General features: G+C 47.7%; 1 protein-coding gene and 1 pseudogene across 1 annotated transcript; both read right to left on the minus strand.

The window, feature by feature from the left end:
* Positions 1-156: 156 nt before the first annotated feature.
* Positions 157-22,907, minus strand: MXRA8 (matrix remodeling associated 8). The gene is made up of 10 exons (XM_066610991.1): positions 22,576-22,907; positions 14,484-14,507; positions 13,332-13,637; positions 11,592-11,693; positions 9,457-9,909; positions 5,772-5,930; positions 3,783-3,813; positions 2,977-3,053; positions 1,279-1,356; positions 157-723 (listed from the first exon to the last, which is right to left on the minus strand). The coding sequence occupies exons 1-10, from the start codon at positions 22,622-22,624 to the stop codon at positions 698-700; spliced, it is 1,305 nt and encodes a 434-aa protein (XP_066467088.1). The 5' UTR covers positions 22,625-22,907; the 3' UTR covers positions 157-697.
* LOC136635913 (5S ribosomal RNA) lies at positions 5,523-5,639 on the minus strand (annotated as a pseudogene).
* Positions 22,908-24,218: the final 1,311 nt, after the last annotated feature.

Genomic DNA, 24,218 nt, shown 5'->3' on the forward strand with positions numbered 1-24,218 from the left:
CTCCGCCTTTTCCAATGCAGGCTCCTTGGAGAACCAAACTGATCCCATCAAGATTCCTCATCCCAAAAAAGTCCTACAAAGAATTCTGTGTCAGTAGTTTACAGAAACAGGTCGAAATTAACATAGACATGTTTGTTTAAAAAAAAACAAAACACCTTTCTTTTAAATGTTGGTACAATAAAAGATACCACAATATTTGTTTTATGTTTAACATCAAGCCAAGCTCTTAATTTTTTCAGCTTTTTTTAAGGGTCTGGGGGAAAAAAAGAGCCTCAATGTATTGATGCAAGTGAACCCAAATAATTATTACGGAGGGGAAGGGAAGGAAAGAAAAAAGGGCCAGAAGGGGGAAAGTTAGCAATTCCACACGCAACCCAATCCTATGCATGTTTACTCAGAAGTAATCCCCACTGCGTTCAATGGGACATATTCCCAGGTAAGCGCTTACAGGATTGCAGCCACATACACACGCACAGAAAAACCAGCCCACCTTCCCTAAAATTATCATATAGAATAATAAAGAGGAAGTTGAAATGTCATCTATGATTTTTTTAAACCCCCCCCCCCCAAGACAGGAAGAAAGTCTACAGATTTGCTCTTTGGTAGCTGATGTAGGAAGACAACACACAGCCTCTTTTGCTTATTTCAAATCTTCACGGAGCTTCTGGGCCAGCCAGGAGCTTTGGGGTCGTTGATTTCATTTACAATATTCTTTCCGGAAATCTGAAAGGAAATGCAAAGTTAGTGGGATCTAGGTCATAGCAGGAGAGGAAGTGTGAAGGAGATGGAGGGGTGGGACTTCCCGTGCTTGCGGAAGATCTCCCGCTTGCTTGGTGTGTCTGATGAATAAAGATCTCACGGGCCAAGATAAGGAGAGACCTGCCTTAAAAACTTGGAGAGCTGCGATATGGAGCAGATAAGGTGGAGCAACTGGTCTGAGCCAGCACTCATAGGCCCGTTTGCCTTGTGAGGTTTTTAATTCAGTGCTGAATGTGGCCGGCAAGAGATTTGTTGACCACATGGAATCTGATACTGAACAAGAGTTATGTCGGTCATCTGCCAGAAGAACACTGTGATTCATCGACTCCCGAAATCTAGTCAGACTCATAAAAAATCCCCTTGGAAGGAAATTGTGGTGGCTTGACGAGTGAGGTCAGCGATGGAATCAGTTGAGCTTGTAACACTAGTGGGTGACGCACCCTCTCCCATCATGAAAAGGGGTGCTGAGGAAGAGAAACCGGCCGCTATTTCCATTATGGTCACCTTGCTCCCTCTCACCTTTATCTAAGTCAATATTCTTCGCCGGGAGGATCCTGTGTTGCTCCGTTTTCTCCTTCAGAATATTGTTCTTGTAATCTGCGGTAAGAAAGTTACGGTTAAACCTCTTTGCACAGTGGCACCTGTGTGTAGGTCTCTGCCCCAAAGGGCTCGCAATTGAAAAGAGACCAAAAGAAAGAGGAAAGACAGTGAAAGACAGGAACCTGAAGGAGACGATGAGATTTTTCAAGGAGGTGAATTTTGACTTGGGTCACAACAGGTGGACAAGGGGGTCTTGGAAAAGGAGGAAATTGGCTTCCCAAGTTGCTCATGTTCAAAAGTAACTTTGATCAAAAGCAGAGGGGAAGAAGCCCTCACACTTTTGAGCAAACAGGGTGAAAACAGACATCATGTAAAAGCTACAACTGGGTACGATCCCAGTGTCCTCTCACTGTCACAATTTGCATGACAAATTTAGTTGTTAGAGTATTTAACTTAGACCTGAGGGGCCAAGTTCAAACCCCCCTCTCAGCCACAAAGTTAACTGGGTAACCTTGTCAATTATCTTCTCTCAACCTAACCTACCTTACAAGGTTGTTGTGAGAATAAAGGCAGGGGGCATATGAAGACACCATTCTGAGCTCCTTGGTGGAAGGGCAGGATAAAAGGTAATACTAAGTAAGGGCACAAGCCTAACCAATTTTCCAGCCCTGACCTAGCCACAATGCAGCCCCCAGGTAGGGTAAAAAAACATGCCCTTACCTTGAGGAGGCCTCCTTCACTGCCTCTCCACTGTAGGATGCAGTGCATGCCACATTGTCAGAGCTGGAAAGTTGGTTAGGATTGTGCCCTAAGTCATATATACCCAAAGGCAAATCAACACTAGTTCTGCCATGTTGCCCCCTGCCTATCCTTCAGGGAGCCTGGTTGCCTCTTGAAATGTTTTAATCCCCATGTGTATGTGCATTCATTTCTACGTTTGATAAGATACATAATCAAACATTTTAAAAGAATTGCAAACCTGCCACAGCAATGGGTGAAAAGGTGGGTTAGTGACATCCCTAGCACTGTGCAATAGGAGCTCGCTATAGATGGATCTTTCACATTCCACCATATTGAAAACCTGCCTGATTTTTCTGTGAGAGAGCTTGCTCACCTGAAAAGTGAATGCTGAGTGTTTATAGGGGTGACACTGCCTCTGATACTCTCACAGGGTAAGAACATAAGAACAACCCCACTGGATGAGGCCATAGGCCCATCTAGTCCAGCTTCCTGCATCTCACAGCGGCCCACCAAATGCCCCAGGGAGCATACCAGTTAACAAGAGACCTGCATCCTGGTGCCCTCCCTTGCATCTGACATAGCCGATTTCTAAAATCAGGAGGTTGCACATTGTAACCCATAATGGATTTTTTCCTCCAGAAACTTGTCCAATTCCCTTTTAAAGGCATCCAGGCCAGATGCCGTCACCACATCCTGTGGCATGGAGTTCCACAGATGAACCACATGCTGGGTACATCGGTAAGTATCCAGATTCTTCACCCACAGTACAAACCCTTCTTGACAGATGGTCCAAACATACAGCAGACCAGGCAATCCTGAACTTTTGTTTCACAAACAGCATCCAACCCCAGTATCAGCACTCAGTTCAGGAATGTGTGATGCTGTTGAGCATGTACAAAGCACCCTCCATTTTGAATGACACCCTCCTGTGCTTACCCAGCTTAAAATCTTCGTTTTTGCAGTTGGACAGATTGGTGGTATCGACTGGAAACTCCTTGAGGTTCATGTCTTTCCTAGCAAAGCAACATTGGAAATGTACACAATGAAAAAAGTTCGGGTTAGACAAATACATTTCCTACTTTCTTTTGTCTGGCTGTACGTAGCAGAAAGCCAGTGTTTGCTTGGGGCTTTGGTGTAGCTAAAGAGGCTCTTCTGATGAACCCTGGGGGCTAGAAGATGCTTGTTTGAATGACCACTGATGGGTGTTGATGACCGGTGTGGCTACCACACACTGGTCATACCACACACTGACCAAGCTAAAGACCAGCGCTGTTTGTCTGAATGCACAGCACCCAGCTGAACTTGTAACTCTGTAAATAAATTTATATCACAACCATTCCTCAAGCCTCTGGTATTCAATCTTCACAGGAAATTAACCCTGTAGAAGCCCCCTCCCCTGAATGCAAACCTATATTAAATCTGCATATTCCCTCCTTTTTGTATTCTGCCCACTCATAGTGAATCCGCAATTACTTTAATGACTTCCATTAATCATCCTTGTTAATTTAACTAATTCCAAGGCTGCCAGAAAGTTATAATTTTGAGAAATTTGGGGCAGGGATGGCTTCACTCTCCACCAGAGTTTTTGTTTCCCCTTCATCATTCTGACCCTCCTTTCCCAGTCTCTGGCCCAAAGAACACACGCAGAGTTGGTGTGGCACAGTGGTGAAGAGCCTGTGCTATGAACCAGGACTTCCCCACTTCAGATCTTGCCTCTGCCACAGTAAGGAGTTGGTACTTACTCACTGTACTTCTTCACGTTGTACTCGAAGCCTAGAAAGGAGGGAGAAATGGTTGTTTGCACATCAGTGTGCCTGACCACACTCTGCATGTGTGAACAGGCTGTCATGGATCCAACCTCACAGACAGAGCTTCTTGCATAAACCTGATAGATAGATAGATAGATAGATAGATAGATAGATAGATAGATAGATAGATAGATAGATAGATAGATAGATAGATAGATAGATAGATGGATGGATGGATGGATGGATGGATGGATGGATGGATGGATGGAAGGAAGGAAGGAAGGAAGGAAGGAGAGTGAGAGATGCTGAAAAGAACACAGATAGATAGATAGATAGATAGATAGATAGATAGATAGATAGATAGATAGATAGATAGATGGATGGATGGATGGATGGATGGATGGAAGGAAGGAAGGAAGGAAGGAAGGAAGGAAGGAGAGTGAGAGATGCTGAAAAGAACACAGATAGATAGATAGATAGATAGATAGATAGATAGATAGATAGATAGATAGATAGATAGATAGATAGATAGATAGATAGATAGATAGATAGATAGATAGATAGATAGATAGATTTTTAATGGAATCTGTTCTAACGATTAATGGTGAATCGAGAGAGAAGCCATTGGCTGGCAAGATTTTGAGGAATGCATGTGCCTGTTTGAATCAAATAATGGTGAGGAAGTTGAGAAGTTAAGTCCTTTGACAGCTGCCTTAGGTTAAGTCAGATCACTGATGCATCAAATCCAGGATTGTCTCAGTGCGATTGGCAGCAGTCTTTTTCCAGCCTGCTGCCAGAGATCCTTATTTACTGGAGATGCTCTTCTACATGCAAAGGACATGCTCCACCACTGAGCTTGCAGCCCCTCCTGAAATCCAGTGAGGGCTGGTCCAAGACCTTCTGGGGCAGCCTGCCAAATGCCGCCCCCCCCAATTATCAGGCAGTATGCCAGCCCCACCTCCTCCTCTCTAGCCTTGAAAAGGAAGAGGAGAGCAAACAGAAACCAAAGTGCAAAGCAGAGGGGAGAGGTGCCCTATCTCTTTACTCCTGGGCACTGCCCCTTTCCTGCCAAGCTCCACCCCTTTAGCAAAAAGCCCCACCTATTAGCTGCTAGGCCCCACCCCTTTTGCTGGGCCCTACCTTAGGCCCCATTCGCTGTCAGGCTACTCCCCCTTCCCTTCAAACCCTTCCCCTTTCCTGATGGTCTCCTCCCCTTTCCCATCAAGCCCTGCCCATTTACAGCTGAGCTCCCCCTTTTATGAGCATACCCTGCTGAGACCCAACCTTTTATCATCAAGACCTGTCCCTTTACTGCTGGGCTCCACCCCTTTGTCACAAACCCCACCCCCTTTCTGACCAAGCTCTACCCTTTTGTTGCAAAGCCCCACCCCCTTTATGGTCAAGCTCTACCCCTTTGTCACAAAACCCCACCCCCTTTAGGGTCAAGCTCCATCTCTTTGTCACCCCACCCCCTTTATGGCCAAGCCCCACCCCTTTATCACCAAGCTCTGCCCTTTCCTGCTGGGTTTTGCCTTAGTACTCACACAATGTTTTGCCTACACAATGCCTCTCCTCTTTCCAACCATGAAACCTTTTTGCTTTAGCCCTTAGCAAATGCCTACATTACATCACAGTTGGGAAGAGGAAGACAAGAGAGGGAGACACACATGAGCAGGAGTGAGGGCCCTATGCTGGAATATGGTTGGCAACCTTCAGTCTGGAAAGACTGGTATAAGTCTACAGCACTTGGTATTCCCAGGTGGTCTCCCATCCAAGTACTAACCAGGCCTGACCCTGCTTAGCTTCCGAGATCAGACGAGATCGGGCATGTGCAGGGTAACAGTTGCTGACATGCTGAAATAGACTCCTGTATTTATTCATCCTCTTCCTGACTGTGATTGAAATGTGAACTGTAAGCGCTTTGGGGCAGGTAGACATGGCTTGTAACCTTTCAAAGAACAAAAGGGGCAGGAGAGCACTCACCTCTCCTTTGGCGCTTGCGGGTGACAAGGACCACAAGGATCAAGAGCAGAATGAAGAGCAGCAAGGTTACCAGGACGTAGCCCAGCTGTTGGAAGAAATGGGTGTGGCTCTCAGAAATAATGACGTTGAAGACATTGTGGCTGTGACCTGAGTTCGGATCTGGGTTGCAAAAGAAGGACAATGAATAACGATTGATAAACAGGCAGTTGTGCTTGGAGAAGAGATACCCAAAGACAACACAGAGATGGAGAGATTGATCCTAGGACCTTATCCTGCAAGGTACTCCACGTATATTTCCCAGTTTAATTCAGGGAACAACAAAACTATGCCTCAGATATTCCAGAAACCCTGTTTTCCATTGCTTCCAGGCACCATCAGTGATTCTGTGACATCAGGAACCCCCATTCTCATCTCAGACCTATTTGCATGCACAGCAACCAACATAGTCTCCCATTATGGACGTGGAGCAAAGAAAAACCATCATGTTAAACAGACCTGGAAGTATGAACACCATGAACTGATGGATGCTCACAGTTGTGCGCGAGAAGGAGCTCAGCCAATCTCACGTACATTCCTGTCATCTAGAGCTGTGGTTCTCACACATTTAGCACCGGGACCCACTTTTTACAATGAGAATCTGTCAGGACCCACCGGAAGTGATGTCAAGACCAGAAGTGACATCATCAAGTAGGAAAATTTTTTACCAATCCTAGACTGCAATCCTACCCACACTTACCCAGGAGTAAGTCCCACTGACTATCATTGTTAAAAGAATATCGTACATAGTAGCTTGTTAAAATTACAGGTCTGTAACATTTCCCCAAATTCAGTCACATAGCCATGGTAGCATCAAGTCTAATGGTTGGTTGGCAACCTTCAGTCTCGAAAGACTATGGTATAAGCCTACAGCACCCGGTATTCCCAGGCAGTCTCCCATCCAAGTACTAACCAGACCTGACCCTGCTTAGCTTCCGAGATCATGGTATAAGCCTACAGCACCCGGTATTCCCAGGCGGTCTCCCATCCAAGTACTAACCAGGCCTGACCCTGCTTAGCTTCCGAGATCATGGTATAAGCCTACAGCACCCGGTATTCCCAGGCAGTCTCCCATCTAAGTACTAACCAGGTCTGACCCTGCTTAGCTTCCGAGATCAGATGAGATCAGGCATGTGCAGGATAACAGTTGTCTAATATATTAGAAATAAAATATTGAAATGAATGGGAACCCACCTGAAATTGGATCTTGACCCACCTAGTGGGTCTCGACCCTCAGTCTGAGAAACACTGATCTAGAGGGTGTTTTGTTAATATATCAGTCAAATTCTTCCCAGTTCCTTGATCCCGTGATTGAAACGGCTTCAAGTTGCAGGACACTGTGCTATGAAATCGCCCAGCCCAGTGGTGCAAACCTTACCAGGAAGAAGGGGATTTTGATCCCAAAAGAATGAATTTCAGTAAAACAAAATAAACACACACACACAGGAAACTCAGACAGCAAGCCAGGATTCTTTTGCAGGGTGTAGCAGCATTCAGTTTCAAGCTGGAGAAGCTAAATGGAGAACAAGTCTCCAACCTGGAATGCGTCTGTGGGCTGCTTGATTTAAGCAGATGTTAGAAGGAAGAGTTTGAACAAAATTTGTCTGCAGGAGCCGAAGGGTTAGACCAACCTGGATGAGGGGATGGTAGCCGCAGTGCTGGGGGCTAAACTGGACAATAAGCCAGTTGGGTGACTGGGGTCTGCATGATTGATGATGTCAATGGCAATTATTTATAATGCAACATGACATCATTTCTAATGTAAATACAAAAAGTTCCAATCTGGATCTAGACCAGTGGTTCTCGAACTTTCTAGAGGCCCTAGCTGACTGATTTATAAATGCCATGGAGTGCGGCTGGAATGGTGATTGGGCAGTAGACCGTCCGTCCGTCCCCCCGTAGCAGCTGGTTTAACCCTTGATGCACATAGCCTAATCTGCCTGGTCAGTTTCGTGGCCCAACCAAAACTGGGTCACAACCCACTGATGGGTCCCGGACCCCACAGCCTGGAAACTGCTGGTCTAACGGTTTTTAATTTTTTACCCCCGGTGCAGTCCTGACCCAGATCTCTCTCCCCCGCCCCGCTTCCCCAGATGTTAGGAGAAAAATAGAAACTGCCTTCTGAACCCATCACCAAGATAAGAGGAGGGAGATCCACTGGACATTTCTCAAGCCTCCCCCCCAACCTGCCCTGATAGAACTAACATGAATTGGCGATCCTCTTTCTGCTTTCTGATACAACCCATTGGTGGGTCCCGGACCCCACAGTTTGGGAACTGCTGGTCTAAGCGTTTTTAACTTTTTGCCCCTTGTGCAGTCCCGACCCAGATCTCCCTCCCTTTCCCCAGATGTTAGGAGAAAAATAGAAACTGCCCTCTTAACCCATTGCAAAGATAAGGGGAGGGGGCTCCACTGGACATTTCTCAAGCCCCCCCCCCCAACCTGCCCTGCTAGAACTAACATGAATGGCGATTCTCTTTCTGCTATTTGTGGACAGAGGTCCTGAAAGAACAATCCCCAAAAAGCAATGGGAAGGGATGGCATTTTGTTCTGTGGTCACCCTCGAGAGCCATAGGGTTAACTTGACATTCGGCAACAGGCTGTGCCAAAACAGAATGAGGCCATGTTGATATTGTCAGCAGAATAAAATTTCCGGTCTAGAAAACAGTTCCAGGCCTTGGAGCCGCGCCTGGGATTAAGAGGATTCGAGGAGAAGCTGTTTCTCTGTTTCTTTTTATCTCGCGTTTTGCTAAGGCTCTGGCCAGGCAGAAATTGACATGGATTCCCAGGGGCCGGCGGCGGTGGGAAGGGGGGCATTTGCATCCTCTCTCGTTGCCCCGTTGATACAGGCAGCTGAGACTGTCCAGCTGTTTTCTCCGAACAGAAAATCAAGAAAATTCCCATCGATTCAGCATTTCAGAACCAACTCCACCCCGGGGCTCAGGCGAGCAAAAAAAAAAATTCCTATTTGCACTGTTTAAATTAGGTTCCCTGGTGATTTGGGCCCATTTCCTGCAAGGGGATACTCATTAAGTGCCTCCGTTATCACATTTGCATGTCGAAGTCCAAATTGTGTAATTCCATGAGGACTCCCCTTCCGCAACAGACATCTGATCCCCTATCGCCTCTCTTCCATCACCACAATCCCACCCCCCAGTTCCCCACAACACCTGTCACTAACCCTAGGAACGGACGGCTCCATTTAAAAATTCATTGCACCCTCTCCAAATTTGTTATTAAGCAGCCAATAAATATTAAACGTGGAATAAATATTTTAAAATGTTAATGAACGCACGGCCATAGCCCGCAGGGTAAAAAAAAAATGATTAAAACTCTGGGTTTTATTTCTGGCATGATGACTGGGAAGGGTTTAAAGAGAACCAAATAACAAAGATGGAGGTGCGGCGGCTTAGGCCGCAGATGGAATGCCCACAGCGGATCAAAAAATGGAAGGCCAAGAAATTGTGGCTTTGAATCTTCTACCAGAGGCAGTGGGGCTCAAATCTTCCAAGGAATTATGGGATTTCTTAGAGCAGAGGTCTTCAATAGGTGGACAAGGGTCCTGGAGTGAGCCGCAATCTGACCTCAGGTGGGTCATGGTGGTGTCACTGAGACTGCCATTTTGTTTTGAGGCCCTGGAATTACTTACCTACGGCTGGTGCATTGTGGGTGAGGTTCACAACTTTCTTCTCTGGCTCAGGCTCCACCACAGAGACCTTGAAGATCCTCCGTTCGTGAAGGCCACAGTAGTGATGGTGCAGATGGCAGGAGTAGGTGCCTTTGTCGGCAACCTCCAGAGAAGATATCTTCAGGGAGAAGTCGCCCAAATCAAAGGCCCGGTCAGTGATGTTCATCTTTTGCCGAATGAAGAGAGGCCCGTACAAACGGCCCTCTCCGGAAGCGTACAGATCAATAAGGCGATCGGCCCGGTCGTGAGGCACACCTGGTGGCTGCCAGTCCCAGTGCACCACTTGTTGGTCTTCCTCATCATGCCGCTCAGTCCAGACTTGGTTCCTGTTGACACATGGGAGGAGCACAGTGGTCCCCTCCTTGGCCGTGATGACCACCTTTTCCCCATCCCAGTACCGCTCGACTTCTTCAGCTGCAGAAACCCACAAAAGAGGGAGTCATAAACTTCAGATTGATGCAAAGATATTATTCCACACAACACTACAAGGTCAACCACAACATCTTGTGCTGGAGAAGAGCGGACAGACTTATGGTTACAGGTGCCAGGTTGGATGCATCCCCAAACCGGCAATTTCCAAGGCAATGTGTGATGATGTCATAATGGCGGGGCTCAATGATATCACAAGACTGCCAACCTTTGAAAAATGGTAGGGGAACTCTACTACCACATTTCTGGTACTCAGGAAAAAAGGGTAAGGCCCCAAATGGCCTGAGATTAATCACTGCCACCCAACTTCTCGAGCAAGTAGAGTGGTCAGCTTCCAAAAATGACCTTTCCAGCTTTTTGATCATAATGATGGCTTTGTAATATATATGATGTACCAATATCCAGGTTGAACTGGGGGCACGGGGGCTGCAGAAGCAAGCACACAGGACAGGACAAGCGTCAAGCCGGCATCTGTCCAGTCCCTAGAAAATCGAGCTTCCACATCCAGCCCTTCTCATTGGGGGGGGGGGGGGGCAAGACAAATGGGAGTGACTCAAGATGGATTCCAGAACTGCTTTCAACCAGAGTAGCCAAATGACCCATCAGGCCAACATCTGTTGGTCATCAATGAGGACTCTGCGAGACCAAAAAGAATGAGAACGTCTCATCAGTTGGCAGAGAAGAACTGTATGACTGGATCAACTGGACCAAATCTTCCTGGCACCATGAATCAGAGTGAATCACAATGACTGTTGCGGAGCAGACAGGGAGTCAGACTTGGGGGGGAGACCTGTGTTCAAATACCTCCTCAGCTATGCCACTCACACCAGGTGACGGAAGGTTGGCCACCCACTCTCTCAGCTTCACAGCGATGTTGTGTGGATCCAATGGGCGAAAGCCAGGGTTCCTCACCGTACATCTCTCATCTTCAGTTTTGCCAGTGCTGCAGTGCTCACTGGTTTTGGAAACTACCTTGTATATTCAATCCCCACCAAGAAGCTCCCCAATGTTCCTACCTGCCCAAAATGCTCGTTTCCCCAGTGTTTCTTTTCGTTCAGGAGGAGAGGCAGCAAAGATGATCCTCAAGCCACCTGGGCATCACTGTTGGGCTCTGCCACAGAACCAGATTTCTGCCCCACCTCTTTTTTTCAAAGGTGGGCAGCCCTGTGACATCATCACACGTTGTGACATCACTAGGCCTCGCCTCCAAAATCTCAGGCAGTGGAAAACAGAGGTGGTGGAGCAGGGAGACCCCAAATCCAACCATCGCCTCTCGTCCCCCAGGTTAGGGATGGGGCGAAATGGAGGGCTTTTGCTCTCCAGAATGCTTCAGGAGCCCAAATGCTTTCTTATAAACAGAAGCCTGCCGTCCTTCTCTTCTCCCACACAGCTTGCTCCTCTCCGCCTTTTCTGCAGCATTGTGGCAGGAAATGGTCTGATACCCACAAACATCTTAATGACTATTCATTCGCTACTTGCTGTGCAACAGGAGGGCAGGCCGAAGGCTGTCGAGAACAAGACTACGTGGGCCGATATAAAAGAGAGAGACCATTTGCAGAACAACAGCAAGAAAAAGCAGCAGCAAAATATTCAGCAGGGACCCACGTGCTCTTCCTGCTCCCGTCCCATCGTGGATCTCATTACGGTGCTCATGGCAAAACACGTACCGTTTTTGGTGACATCAAGCTGTATTTTCACCATTTTGTCCAGATGACAGTAATGGTGGTGGAGGTTGCAGGAGTATATACCTTGGTCATTCGCCGTAATTTCTGCATTGAAACAAGAGAGAGAATAAGAGAGAGAGAGAGAGAGAGAGAGAGAGAGAAACAACAACACACCCAGTGCCATTAAGGGGTCTGTTTGTCTCAAACGAGGAAGCACCTTTCTGTGTCTCCAGGATCACCTTAGCACGGAAAATCTCAGCCCGATGCCCAGTTTTCAAGTTTTTTGTTTTAAACCCAGACAAGGAAAACCCACCACAGGGTGAGATTTCTCAGGTCAATTTCACGTGGTTGAAGGTGCCCCCGTGTGGTAGGAATAGGTACTGACCAAAGCAGGGCTAAAGCCAGTTTTCCAGCTACGCTCACCCGTGATGCGGGAGCCCCCCCACCTTTCCCTTTCAAGGAAAGTATCCGCCATGCAAAATTTCCACGGTAAAAACTGGCAGGTGGGGAATTTGCTGTGTCAGGAAATAACCTGGAAAACTGGGCAAGAGGAACCTATCCTTTAGATCAGGGGTCTCCAAACCCTGGCCCGGGGGCCAGATGCGGCCCATGGCCAGCCTCTATCTGGCCCGTGGTCAGCCTCTGATTCCCTGAGAGCCTCTGGACCAGTTAACCAAACACAACCAGAGTTGTGCTTGAGGGGTGGGAGAATGGAGGTCCATTTAAATGTGTGCTTTATTTCTTGGACTGCGTTCATGCTGGGAGAAATCCTTGACATTTGAGTCCATTCATTTATTCACTCATCTAAGTTCCATCTCCAATGTATTTATTTGAATTTTATATTTAATTTTTTTTCCGGCCCTCGACACTGTGCCAGCTATTTGATGCGGCCCTTTGGCCGAAAAGTTTAGAGACCCCTGCTGCAGATAAAGCCAGTGTTTCTCAAACTGTGGGTCGGGACCCACTAGGTGGGTCACAAGCTGATTTCAGATGGGTCCCCATTCATTTCAATATTTTCTTTTTAATCTATTAGATTTGATGCCACCATGGTAAGTGACTGCATTTGCGGAAATGCGACAGACCTGTACTTTTAACAAGCAACTGTGTATATGCTTTTAACAATGATAGTCAATGGGACTTACTCCTGGGTAAGTGTGGGTAGGATTGCAGCCTAGGATCGTTCAAAATTTTCTGGCTTGCTTTTGTCACTTCCAGTCATGACATCACTTCTGGTGGGTCCTGAAAGATTCTCATTCTAAAAAGTGGGTCCTGGTGCTAAATGCATGAGAAATACTGGATTATGCTATTAGGGCGCAATCCTAACCCACTTTCCGGCACCAACAGAAGGGCAGTGCAGCTCCGAGGTAAGGGAACAAACATTGCCTTACTTTGAGGAGGCCTTCATGACTGCCCCCCCCAACTGCAGAATGCAGCACACGCCCCATTGGCACCACTATGCCAGTGCTGGAAAGCTGGTTAGGATTTGGGCCTTAGATTATTAGATTATTGATTAATCTAATATTTAATCTATTTCTGCCTCTGCACCGCACCAGGCAGAAATATGATTGCATTTTGGAAACAGATCAACAGGAGGGCTACGGCTGTGAATGGCTCATCTACAGCTCTTTCTGCCCCTTTCCTCCGCCTGGGGCCTGGACTGTATCACTGACTGCCAGATGTCAGAAGACTCTGCTGAGTGACAGAAATGGGGCATGCGCCAAATAGATTGCGTCGCCCATCTACCTTTCACCACTAATGAGAAGTTTCCATCCACAAAGGCATTGTCGGGCATGAATATCCGGCCTTGATTGTTGGAGTTGTAGACTCGCTGGTCACCGGCGGAGTACATGTCACACAGCCTCTCGCCATTGCTTCCGTATCGGGTGCGGTACAAGTCCCAGTGGACCACGCGCTGGCGGTCGTTCAGGCGGTCTTGAGTCCAGACCATCCGGTAGCTTTTGCAGGAGAGGACCGTTTGGGAGCCCGCCTTGGCGGTGATGTTCAACACGGACACCACGACGCTCTCGGGATTGGAGGCGTCCGCTGGGACTGCAGTAGGGAGGGGTGGAGAGAAAGAAGCAATGTAGGAAGCGCCTATGATTAAAAACGGCATCATGTCAAGCGGCAATCACTGTCAGGACTTGAACCCAGGACATGTCAGGGGGAATTCAGTTTCTTCATGCACCACCTCTGGCCAAATGGGGGAACTGCAGGGAACCTGCCAAAGAAGTCTCTTCACAACAGTGAAGCTGCTTCCTACTGAGCTGGACTGTTGTTCGTTTAACTCAGTGTTGTCAACACTGACTGGCAGCCACTCTCCTGGGTTCAGACTCAGGACTCGGGACTGCCTAGAGATGTGGCTTAGAATTGAACTTGGTGGCATGCATGGAATTTGCAGGCAATCTTCAGTTCAGGCACAGAACAGACTTTAGCCGCTTAGCACCTACAAGATGGTTGCATCCTGTACCTTCAGATTGTGTCCTGGGATGATACTAGCTTGCTTTATAGGGCTGTCGTAAGGAGTGCATGCAACATCCTCTGATTGTGTTATATTAATGGTAAGTACAGTTGTGCGCCACTTAATGACGGGGATACATTCTCCGATCCCCATTGTTATGCAATTAGGTCATTAAGTGAACATTTGGTCCAATCGATTGCCTTTGTTGCATAAGCAGACTCCCTGCCAGACACCAGCTGGCTGCACAGACTACTGGAGAGAGATTGCCTCTTATTTGCATTAAGAGCTTCTCTGTTTTGTAAACAGACCTTCTGCAGGCTATGGGAGACGCAAGCATCTTATTGTGCTTTGACCATCGTCATATATGCGGTCTGTTGTTAAGTGAGCAGTTGTTAAGCGGCACACAGCTGTATTATAATATTCTTTTTGCTACCCACCTGAATATGGATGAACAACAGACTCTGAAAGACAAAGAAAGAAGGGGAAAATATTAATGACAAAGGAAAAATCCTAATCCTGACCAGTTTCGTCCTCTCCCCACTGAACTCTGAATCATTAATCCAGTTCACTCCAAAGAGAACCTAAATGTACTTGTTTGCTCTCTGGGATGCCAATGACTCTGCTGGATTTGGGGAGTCAGATCACATGACCCACCTGATCTGCAAGCAGACCCCCAAACTCTTAGTGTGCCAAAACCCAAACCCTTGAACAAAACTGAAACCAGGTGGTTTTAGTGCATTCATGTGCTGTACTGTACAGGACGCTTCACACAGAATGAAATGACAGTTCCCTGCCCTGAGGAGTTTACAGTGTAGATCAGTGATTTTTCAGCCTTTTCCATCTCACGGGTAGATGGGACTCGTCAGCCTGGGAAGGCAGCTCATCTGAGAGAAGGAAAACTCTGATCCCAAACCTCCACTGCCTTGTGGCTACATCCAGTTATGGAAAAGGCTTCAGGAGTCAACCTCGAGGCAAAATCCGGAGTCCCTGAGGCAGTTCATGGCTGAACACAGTCACGTTCTGGCAACTCCTGCGACGCCGCTGGAACCAACCGTATTGGCCTCTGCCTTTCCATTGGACCATTTCAGCGACGTGGAGAGGGGGGATTTGCTGCATGGGTAACAGCCTATCCTCCATACCTACTTTACTCAGGCTTCGCGCACTGGAGAGGACACTCTGTTCCAGAACCACCATTCAGAGCGTGACACCATAGTCTTCCGAGACTGAAGGATGCCAACCACCACCATCTCACGGCACACTGACAAGATACTAAAACTGTCAAGGCACACCATCAGTTTCTTGACAATTGACAAGGCACACCATGCTGTTGGTGGGGGCCACACGTCTCTCAATGACCTACTAATAAATGTCCCTCGCCCAAACTCCCGTGGCACACCTGTAGGCACAGTGGTTGAAAATGGCTGATGTAGATAATGACACCAGGGGGATTATTACAACAGCAAGGAAGACCGGTGAATGTTTCCGTTTCAAGCGCTTAAGTTTCGCCCTGATGTTCTGGGGAGCTCCCACGGAGGACACAACAAAATGGCTCGCTCCTGCAGTTCTACGAGTACTCCAAAGCTGCTGGCCTATTCACAGGTAGACTGCCTTGGAACACTGGAGGTTCCACAGAACCATGAGCGATCATGAACGACAGGCCTCTGCTTCCCATGCATTTGTCTAATCCCCTTTTAAAGGAGTTCCGTACATGAGTTCTGCCTCCTGCGATGACACTTTCCCCTGTCTGTCTTGAATCTCTGGCCAGTCCATTTCACCGGCCAGCTCCAGTTTCTAGTTCAATTATCATGAAAGTGAGGGGGAAAAGCTTCTCACTCCCTTTGCTCCACATCTTGCATTGTTTTTGAAACCCCCCCAGTGTGCCAGAGGAATAGACTCTTGCTTGAGAGCACACTGGAGCCTGTTTCATCATTTCACGTGTTCCTCAGGACACACTTTAGCACAGAAGGAGAGGAGTGACCAACATGGTCTTGGAGTCCAACCCTCTCCCATGCAAAGAGTTATGCCACAGCCTTTCAGCGCATCATTTGCAAATATCTGTCCCAAGCCTGCCCTTGGTTGGTTTCCACTGTTTTTCTTGCCAGTGGAGCCCATCCAACAGCTGCCATTTTGGAAAAAAAAAGGCCAACCCCTAAGCGAGGTTTTTTCTCTCCTCTGTCATTTGTGGTCCGAGAGCTCAAAAGACAGAGCCGACAAGTATGTTCCCCTCCCAAATTATCACTCTGTGGGGGCCAAATTGAAGCCTTGGCATTGCCAAGAGAGCCCCAACGCCACAGCGATTGGAGGAGCGCATGGGTGGAATGCGGAGGGGAGCGGCACGATGCGAGGGCCCCATGCCCGTTCTGTGCGGCCTGCCTGATGCCACACGAATTCCTCCCCATCGAGCGTTTCTCAGTTCCATTCCTGCTTGCCTGAGGCTGCATCCTATTTGCATCTCGGCAATGTGGCACACGAGGAAGGAGTTAGCGCAACCGAGAAGGGCTCGTTTTGCTCTGCACTTTTCGTGAGGCTGTGAGGCCAAGGGAGCAACTCAAAGACCTGAAGGGTGGAGAGCCACATTGGGGAGGGGCAGAGCTCCATGCAGGAAAGAAAGACTTGACCGGCAGACCTGCAGATAGGGAGATGTGCAGCGCAATCCTAACTTGCGCTGGAACAGGCAGGCCTACGCTGTTTTGGCTGAGGCTGGCCCAGGGCAAGGGGAAACTTTTCCCCTTACCCCAGGGAGAATCACAGCAGCCCCAATGGGTCTACTCGGATCTGTGCCACCTAAAGAGGTGGCACAGATCCAAGCAGAACAGAGCAGCCTGAAACTGTTCTGTGCCACCTGGGGACGGGGCTAGGATCCAGCATAACTGCCAGGTCCTGTCCCCATCTCCCACCCGTCCACCCACAGGCTTGCCCACCCTCCTCACACCCCAAAACACAGCCTCCTCCCTGCCCTCACCTTGCCCCCCTGCGCCAACCAAACTTGGCCAGTGTGAACTCAGCTGCTGCAGCCCCCACAGGGGATGGATTGGGTTGCTTTTGTTTATGTTATGCATCCAAGCCTGGCTGCTTGCTTGGCACAAAATCAGGGCGTGGTAGCATGGTGGTCTTCTCCTAAAGGTATTTTGGTGAAGTCAGCTTGTTTGGCACCCTCCTAGGCATGGTACCCGGGGGCCTGTACCCCCCCTGCCCTGCCTTAGCTACACCACTGCATGTCGACTCAAAAGGCAGAGCTTAAAATAGAGAAAGCAAATCTCAAAGGATGGAGCTCCTCAAGATGGATGAAAGACTCAAAAGATGGAGCTTCAAAGAGGAAGAGCAAGACTCCAAAGGCAGAGCTCCATTCAAGGAGGCTCCGAACAAAAAGAGCAAGAGTGTAATGAGTGGAGCTCCACGCAGGGAGAGGCAGAGCTCCGTACAGGAAGAGCAAAGCTTGCAGGGCAGAGCTCCACAGAAGGAGACCCAGAGACAGCAAGACTGGAGAGACGGAGCTCCACAAGTGGAGTTCCTTGATTCTTGTGGAGGGTTAACCAGCTCTGTGAGGAGAAGAGCTCCTGTGCCTTGTGGCAATTGGCCGCTGAAAAGCCTCGCCCTGAGCTGCTGCTACCCCCGATAGGGAAAAGATTCATGCGTTGATGATTTCTTAAGCAAGGGGGAGCCTGTAGAGGCATGATCTCTTCTGATCTCGAAAGCTAAGCAAGGTCAGGCCTGGTTAGTACTTAGATGGGAGACCGCCTGGGAATACCGGGTGCTGTAGGCTTATACCATGATCTGGGAAGCTAAGCAGGGTCAGGCCTGGTTAGTACTTGGATGGGAGACCGCCTGGGAATACCGGGTGCTGTAGGCTTATACCATGATCTCGGAAGCTAAGCAGGGTCAGGCCTGGTTAGTACTTGGATGGGAGACCGCCTGGGAATACCGGGTGCTGTAGGCTTATACCACAGTCTTTCCAGACTGAAGGTTGCCAACCAGTTTTCAGAGGAAAAATTGTACAAGGGGGTGCTGGTTCAGAAGCCCCCACCCCCCCACCCCATGCCAGTCCTCCGCTTTGAACTGCAACCTCAGCATCTGCCTCTGATTAACAGGAGGAAAACATCCGAAAAAAGCTTGCAGAAAGATATAGAAGTCCTCGCCCTGCTCTGAGCAATGAAAGAAGCCTTGGGAAAAAAGAGACTTATTTTCTACTTTTGCCAGGCATTTCTGTTGGAGGAAAGCAGCCATTTGCACTGCCACTGCCTGCAGAGCTGTTGGGACCTCCAGAGGTCAGCCAGGCAGGCCCTTAGGAGCCGGTTTCCACTTTGCAAGTGTCTGATCTAGCCAGCCCCATGGGTGAGCTAGAGGCAGAGAGACTTATTTCCAAATATTCTTCGCTAGTCCTATTGATGCCACGCAAAACCCTTTCCTTGGCGAACCAAGTGGGAAGGGCAACCAGCTAGAAACAGGACTAAACATTGAGCCATAGTTCCCAGTTCAGACAGCATACTGGTATCTGAACCGGCTTAGGGAACTGCATCGGAGTTGGCTTTGGAGGCACACCTGGGTGAGACAAATCTCTACTCAGCCCTGGAGCTCACCAGGTGGATCTTGGGTGGATCTCTCATGCAAATCTATCTCGCATGGCTGTTGCAAGGCTGCTGAAGAGGGGAGAGAATCATGTCCACCACCCAGTGATGTAGCTAAGCCATCAGGCACCTAGGGGTACAAAAACTTTTTAACACCCCCATGTCAAATTTAACATACTTCCAGGTGTTAACACCACCACCTCCACCCCAGGTATCCGGGAAGTGGTCTGAGGGCCACAAAAACTGGAAGTGCCTTTGTAAGGTCTCCAGTAGGCCTTCTAAGGCGACCTTCCCAAGCCTCTGAAGACCATATTTTCACCTCAGGTCTGCCATCAGGGGTGTAGATTGACACCCCTTCAAGGTGTGGAACCCGGGGCAATGTACCCCCCTCTGCCCCCCTTAGTTATGCCACTGCCGCCACCCCAAGCAACATGGAGGAAAGGTGAGACAGAAGTGAGACATATAAATCTTAGGCCTATCTGTCACTAATCAGCCACCACCGGCTTGGATCCAACTGGACAGCAGTGTTGTGGTGTCGGGTTTTTGAGACTGTGCTGTTGTCAAAGGGATGGGGCAAGCCACGCCACGGCAGGGAGGCAACCTTGCCTTATAGGCCCGGGAAATGCGGAGGCACTTTGCAAGCCGAGAGCAAAAAAAATCCCATGCCGTTTTCTGCTTTGTGGTTTAATGCAAAGAACATGATGTCTTGCACAGGAACATTCCATAGATCCAAGAGCTGACAAATCCTTTTTTTTAAAAAAAAAAATTTTTTTTTTTTTGAGAAGCTTGGCTGTCCATCCAAAAAGCAGGAAACACACCAGATGTGCTGTTCGGTCAAAACGGCAGGATCCCCGAGCCAAAAATAGCATTTAATCTGGTTTGGGGGTTCTTTTATTGCCCTTGGTTTACCCACGAGTGTGTTGCAAGACCACCCAAGTCCACCCCGGGAGGCACTGTGGTGTAGTGGTTAGTGTGTTGATTTAAGAGCAGGAGACCTGTGTTTTATTTGCATCCCGACTGGGAGACGTTGGACCATCGTCTACCTTGCAGGACTGGTGTGAGGATAAAAGGAAGTGTCGAGAGGAGAACCTTGTACTCTGCGCTCAAGGAGTACGCACACAAGATCTAGACTGGATCAAGGTGCGTATACACTGTGCATCCAATATATCTGGCCACACCGAATTCTGGTGTGCAGGTGGACTTTTGTGTCCGTCAACATATTATCTAAGACAACAAAATGAAACCTCCAGCTCCCAGTGCAGTATACCTCTATATACCAGTCGCTGTAGTTGTTAGTGTGTTAAATTTGGACCGTAATTTTATGGGTTCAAATCCCACTCACCCATGAAGCTTACTGGCTGACTGTGGGGTCAGTTCCCATCTCTCAGCCTTGTCTCATGTATCTCGTGAGGCTAAAAAAGGGGAGGAGTGGAGGAGCCACACAGAGTTGTATCAATATAGAAATAAATAATATTCACTCACAAACTCTATGATCTCCACTGCATGAGATGGCTGCGTATGCTGCTCTAAGGTTTTCACATTGTGAAACTATCTGATCTCTGCTTGCCCAGAAGCACACTCTGTTCAGTGGGGCTTACTCCGAGGTAAGTGCACATAGGGTTACAGCTGTAGCCATGAGGCTACACCAGGCCTGTTGGTTATTGTATTTTTAGGAATAGCTTTCCGTAACACCTTATCTCATGTTCGCTGCTACTACACAGATTTTGAATATTTTGGACGATACACTCACCCCCCAGTTATATATATAACTGGGGGGAAATGATGCCAGCAACCATTTCATAATCCTCAGTAATTTTCCACTTGGCTTCTCCCAGGTAAAGTATCTTTGCTTTGGATTTGCTCACAAAACCTCATTTTAAAAATAAATAAATAAATATCAAGGAAAAAAAAAACCTTTCTGCTGGAAAGGAGGGGGGGAAAAATCAACAATTTTTTAGCTCGGTGTAGATGGCCATCGTCATTCTGGGTCCCAAAAGGAAAAAAGACCCCCAAAAAGCATAAAAGGAAAGGAAAAAAGACCCCCAAAAAGCATAGACAAGTCTATGTCTCGGAGCAGATCCGTTTTTAAGGAGCAGATCCGTTTTTTAAGGAGGGCTTTGTACTAAGCCCAAAAGGAAAAAAGACCCCCAAAAAGCATAGACAAGTCTATGTCTTGGAGCAGATCCGTTTTTAAGGAGCAGATCCGTTTTTTAAGGAGGGCTTTGTACTAAGCCCAAAAGGAAAAAAGACCCCCAAAAAGCATAGACAAGTCTATGTCTCGGAGCAGATCCGTTTTTAAGGAGCAGATCCGTTTTTTAAGAAGGGCTTTGTACTAAGCCCAAAAGGAAAAAAGACCCCCAAAAAGCATAGACAAGTCTATGTCTCGGAGCAGATCCGTTTTTAAGGAGGGCTTTGTACTAAGCAAGCCGCAGAGTTCTGCAGAATTCTTCGCTGGTGGGAGGAGGAATTTGGTGTAGGTCCAAAGCTGACCTGCTTCTGCACTGACAAACTTGGAGTAAAATCTCCAAGACTTTGCTGAAGGGGATTTTGTAATGCAGCTCTTCAATGCCTGTCTCTGACTGTCTATGAGAAACCGGTTGCCCAGTTACTGTATAGATAAATTATAAGTTAATACACACAAAGCTACCCAAATCCAGCTGTTCCTTCCTCCCTTTGACATTCCACCAGAGGCCTGCCAGGGTTGTTTTTCATTCCCCTCCTCAGTCTTAATGGCCTTTTGTCCATTTCTGATCTTTTGCCTCCCTTCTGCCTGATTTCGCTGCCATCCTGCAGCTTTACTTGTTACAACTAGCCCTTGCTGCTTGATCAACTAAACGCCTGCTTGATTATTCTACCAATTAACAGCCCAATCCTATCCAGACTTTCCTGGGAGTAAGCCCCATCGACTCTAATAGGACTTACTTCTGAGGAGACATGCATAGGATTGGAAACTGTTTCGAGCTGATGGCTTTACTGTAGAAAGCTCTTTAGAACTCTGTCTTCCCCTCTTTGCCACATTCTTCCCTTTTTCAACCAATCTTTTGAAACACTTTCTTTTAGCAAAGCTTTGACAATACAGATACAGGGTCCCTCTCCCCCTCTGATGCATGCTGTCTGGATGGTCCCATTTTACAGATGAGGAGTGGAGGCTAAGTGAGAAGGAGTTTCCCCTTAAGTCCACAGCAGAGAAAGCTAAAGAGAGACTCTCTCTCTCTCTCTCTCTCTCTTCCTAATGCTCCTCTACATCCATACAAAGCAGTGTTGCCACCTTTTTAATCGTCTCTGCTCTTGTGCCTTTAACAACAGCCTGACAGACTGAAATCTATCAGGTGCAGCTTCTCCTAGTGCTCACTGTCTTGCCAAGAAGGGCAGCACCAGTTGGATTTCTGTGTACAGCACAGGAGCAGAACCGATTAAAAAGGGCGACAACCATCATGACCACAAACCTCACAAAGCCCTACACAATCACTTTCTCCAGAGGGTGGTCTATGCCTCTGACAGCTGCACGCCAGGCACAAATTCACCCAAGACAGCCTTCCCAAACATGGCAGCAACCAAGATGAGGTTTAGCCTGTTGGATTTCTGCCTGCCGTGCTTTGCCAGAAAGCACAATGTCCATGTTAGCACAAAACCAATCCATAGTGGTCCAGACTGAGTTCTCCCTAGCATTCTGTGCCAAGACTATTATTATTTATTCGATTTATATTCTGCCCTTTCACCCCGAAGGGCACCCAAGGGCACCCAGTTACTTCTAAACTGTCCCCATGCTAGAAAACTTACATAACACATCCCTTCTTCCCCGTTTGTCACCCAGAAAAGTCTTCTAGGAGGGGAAAAAGTACATTGAAGAACAGAAATCTTTTATCTGATGCTGTCCCAAGAAAAGCAGCCCCCCCATCTTCAATTTGCCCAGACCAGAAAAAAAAAGTCAGACAGAAGTTCATTGTCCTTCTCTGAAGCTTACCTTGCAAAAGCAACCACAGACAGAAGATGAACTTGCTTGCTTGTTCCATAGCTCCTGACTCCGTCTCTGTCCTCCTTCCCTTCTCCCCCAAAGCCAACTTTCTGCAGGCTGTTTTTTCCTCCTCTTCTTGCTCGCTGGAAAACACTTATGATCTCATCAGTTTACAACCCAAAAAGCAGGGCATGCAAAGATCTCATTAACTCCTCACCTTCTCTCTCTTTCCCTCAATTCCCATACCCCTTTCTTTCCTCCCTCCGGACGAATTTTCCCCACTCAGTTTCTACATAACATGAATGCTGTCTGAACTCTCCTTCGCTCTCTGTCATGTACTCCCAAGTCTCTTTTGATCTACCAGGATTTTTTTTTTTTTTTGCCTAAGTGAGTTTTTGCTGGCCGTGTACAGCTCCGAGTTCCAAAAACAACCTCCACCCCACCCACCTCCCTTCTGAGTATGGTATTAATTTTCACAGGCATTTACAAAATCCAGCTGTTGCTTTGACATTCGGCCAGATGGGTCTGTTTCTTTTCTTGCTTTTTTTCTGATCCCTGTTCCTTGATCTTTAGGCTCCCGTCTCTGCACGATTTTGCTGTTATCTCAGATCTCAGACGATCACTGAGAAAACAGTGCTGTTGACTTCTGTCCAGGGGTGTTTGGACAGCAGCCACGATGTTTGATGCAGTAAGGCCTGCTCCGTTACACCGTTTCACATTCCTCATTTCTTCAAGTGGTAGGAGGTTCCCAGGACCAGCCTTTTAGAACACAAACGTCCTACGAAAAAGAAAAGTTAAGTGGTTAACTTCTGTCCAGGGGTGGTTAGTCAGCAGCCACGATGTTTGATGCAGTAAGGCCCCCTCCATTACACCGTTTCACATTCCTCATTTCTTCAAGTGGTAGGAGGTTCCCAGGACCAGACTTTTAGAACACTAATGTCCTATGAAAAAGAAAAGTTAAGTGGTTAACTTCTGTCCAGGGTGTTCGGTCAGCAGCCACGATGTTTGGTGCAATAAGGCCCTCTCCGTTACATGGTTTCACATTCCTCATTTCTTCAAGTGGTAGGAGGTTCCCAGGACCAACCTTTTAGAACACTAATGTCCTATGAGAAAGAAAAGTTAAGAGCAGTGGCTAAACATCATTTACAAACATTCAAGCTGAGCATGGGGGAGTGAACAAGGGTGCCAAATAGGCCTTTAAGCAGTGTCCATTCCCCCAAAGAAAACAGCACGCCAATGTCCTCCTGAATAGGCTCCTTCTTGCCAGTCAGTTGCAAAAATCTTTCTGCATCCTCAGCGTGTTACACCCCAGCTGCCAAGTTTGCTTCTTTCTGGTCCCTACGAGGTGTGCCCAGTAGCTAAGGAGGCATCAGCTTCCCAAGAAACAGCTTTAGAACATAAGAACATAAGAACAGCCCCACTGGATCAGGCCATAGGCCCATCTAGTCCAGCTTCCTGTATCTCACAGCAGCCCCACCAAATGCCCCAAGGAGCACACCAGATAACAAGAGACCTGCATCCTGGTGCCCTCCCCTGCATCTGGCATTCTGACATAACCCATTTCTAAAATCAGGAGGTTGAGCATATACATCATGACTTGTAATCCATAATGGATTTTTCCTCCAGAAACTTGTCCAAACCCCTTTTAAAGG

Source organism: Tiliqua scincoides, unplaced genomic scaffold (genome assembly GCF_035046505.1).
Source record: "Tiliqua scincoides isolate rTilSci1 unplaced genomic scaffold, rTilSci1.hap2 HAP2_SCAFFOLD_132, whole genome shotgun sequence".
Lineage (NCBI taxonomy): Eukaryota > Metazoa > Chordata > Lepidosauria > Squamata > Scincidae > Tiliqua > Tiliqua scincoides.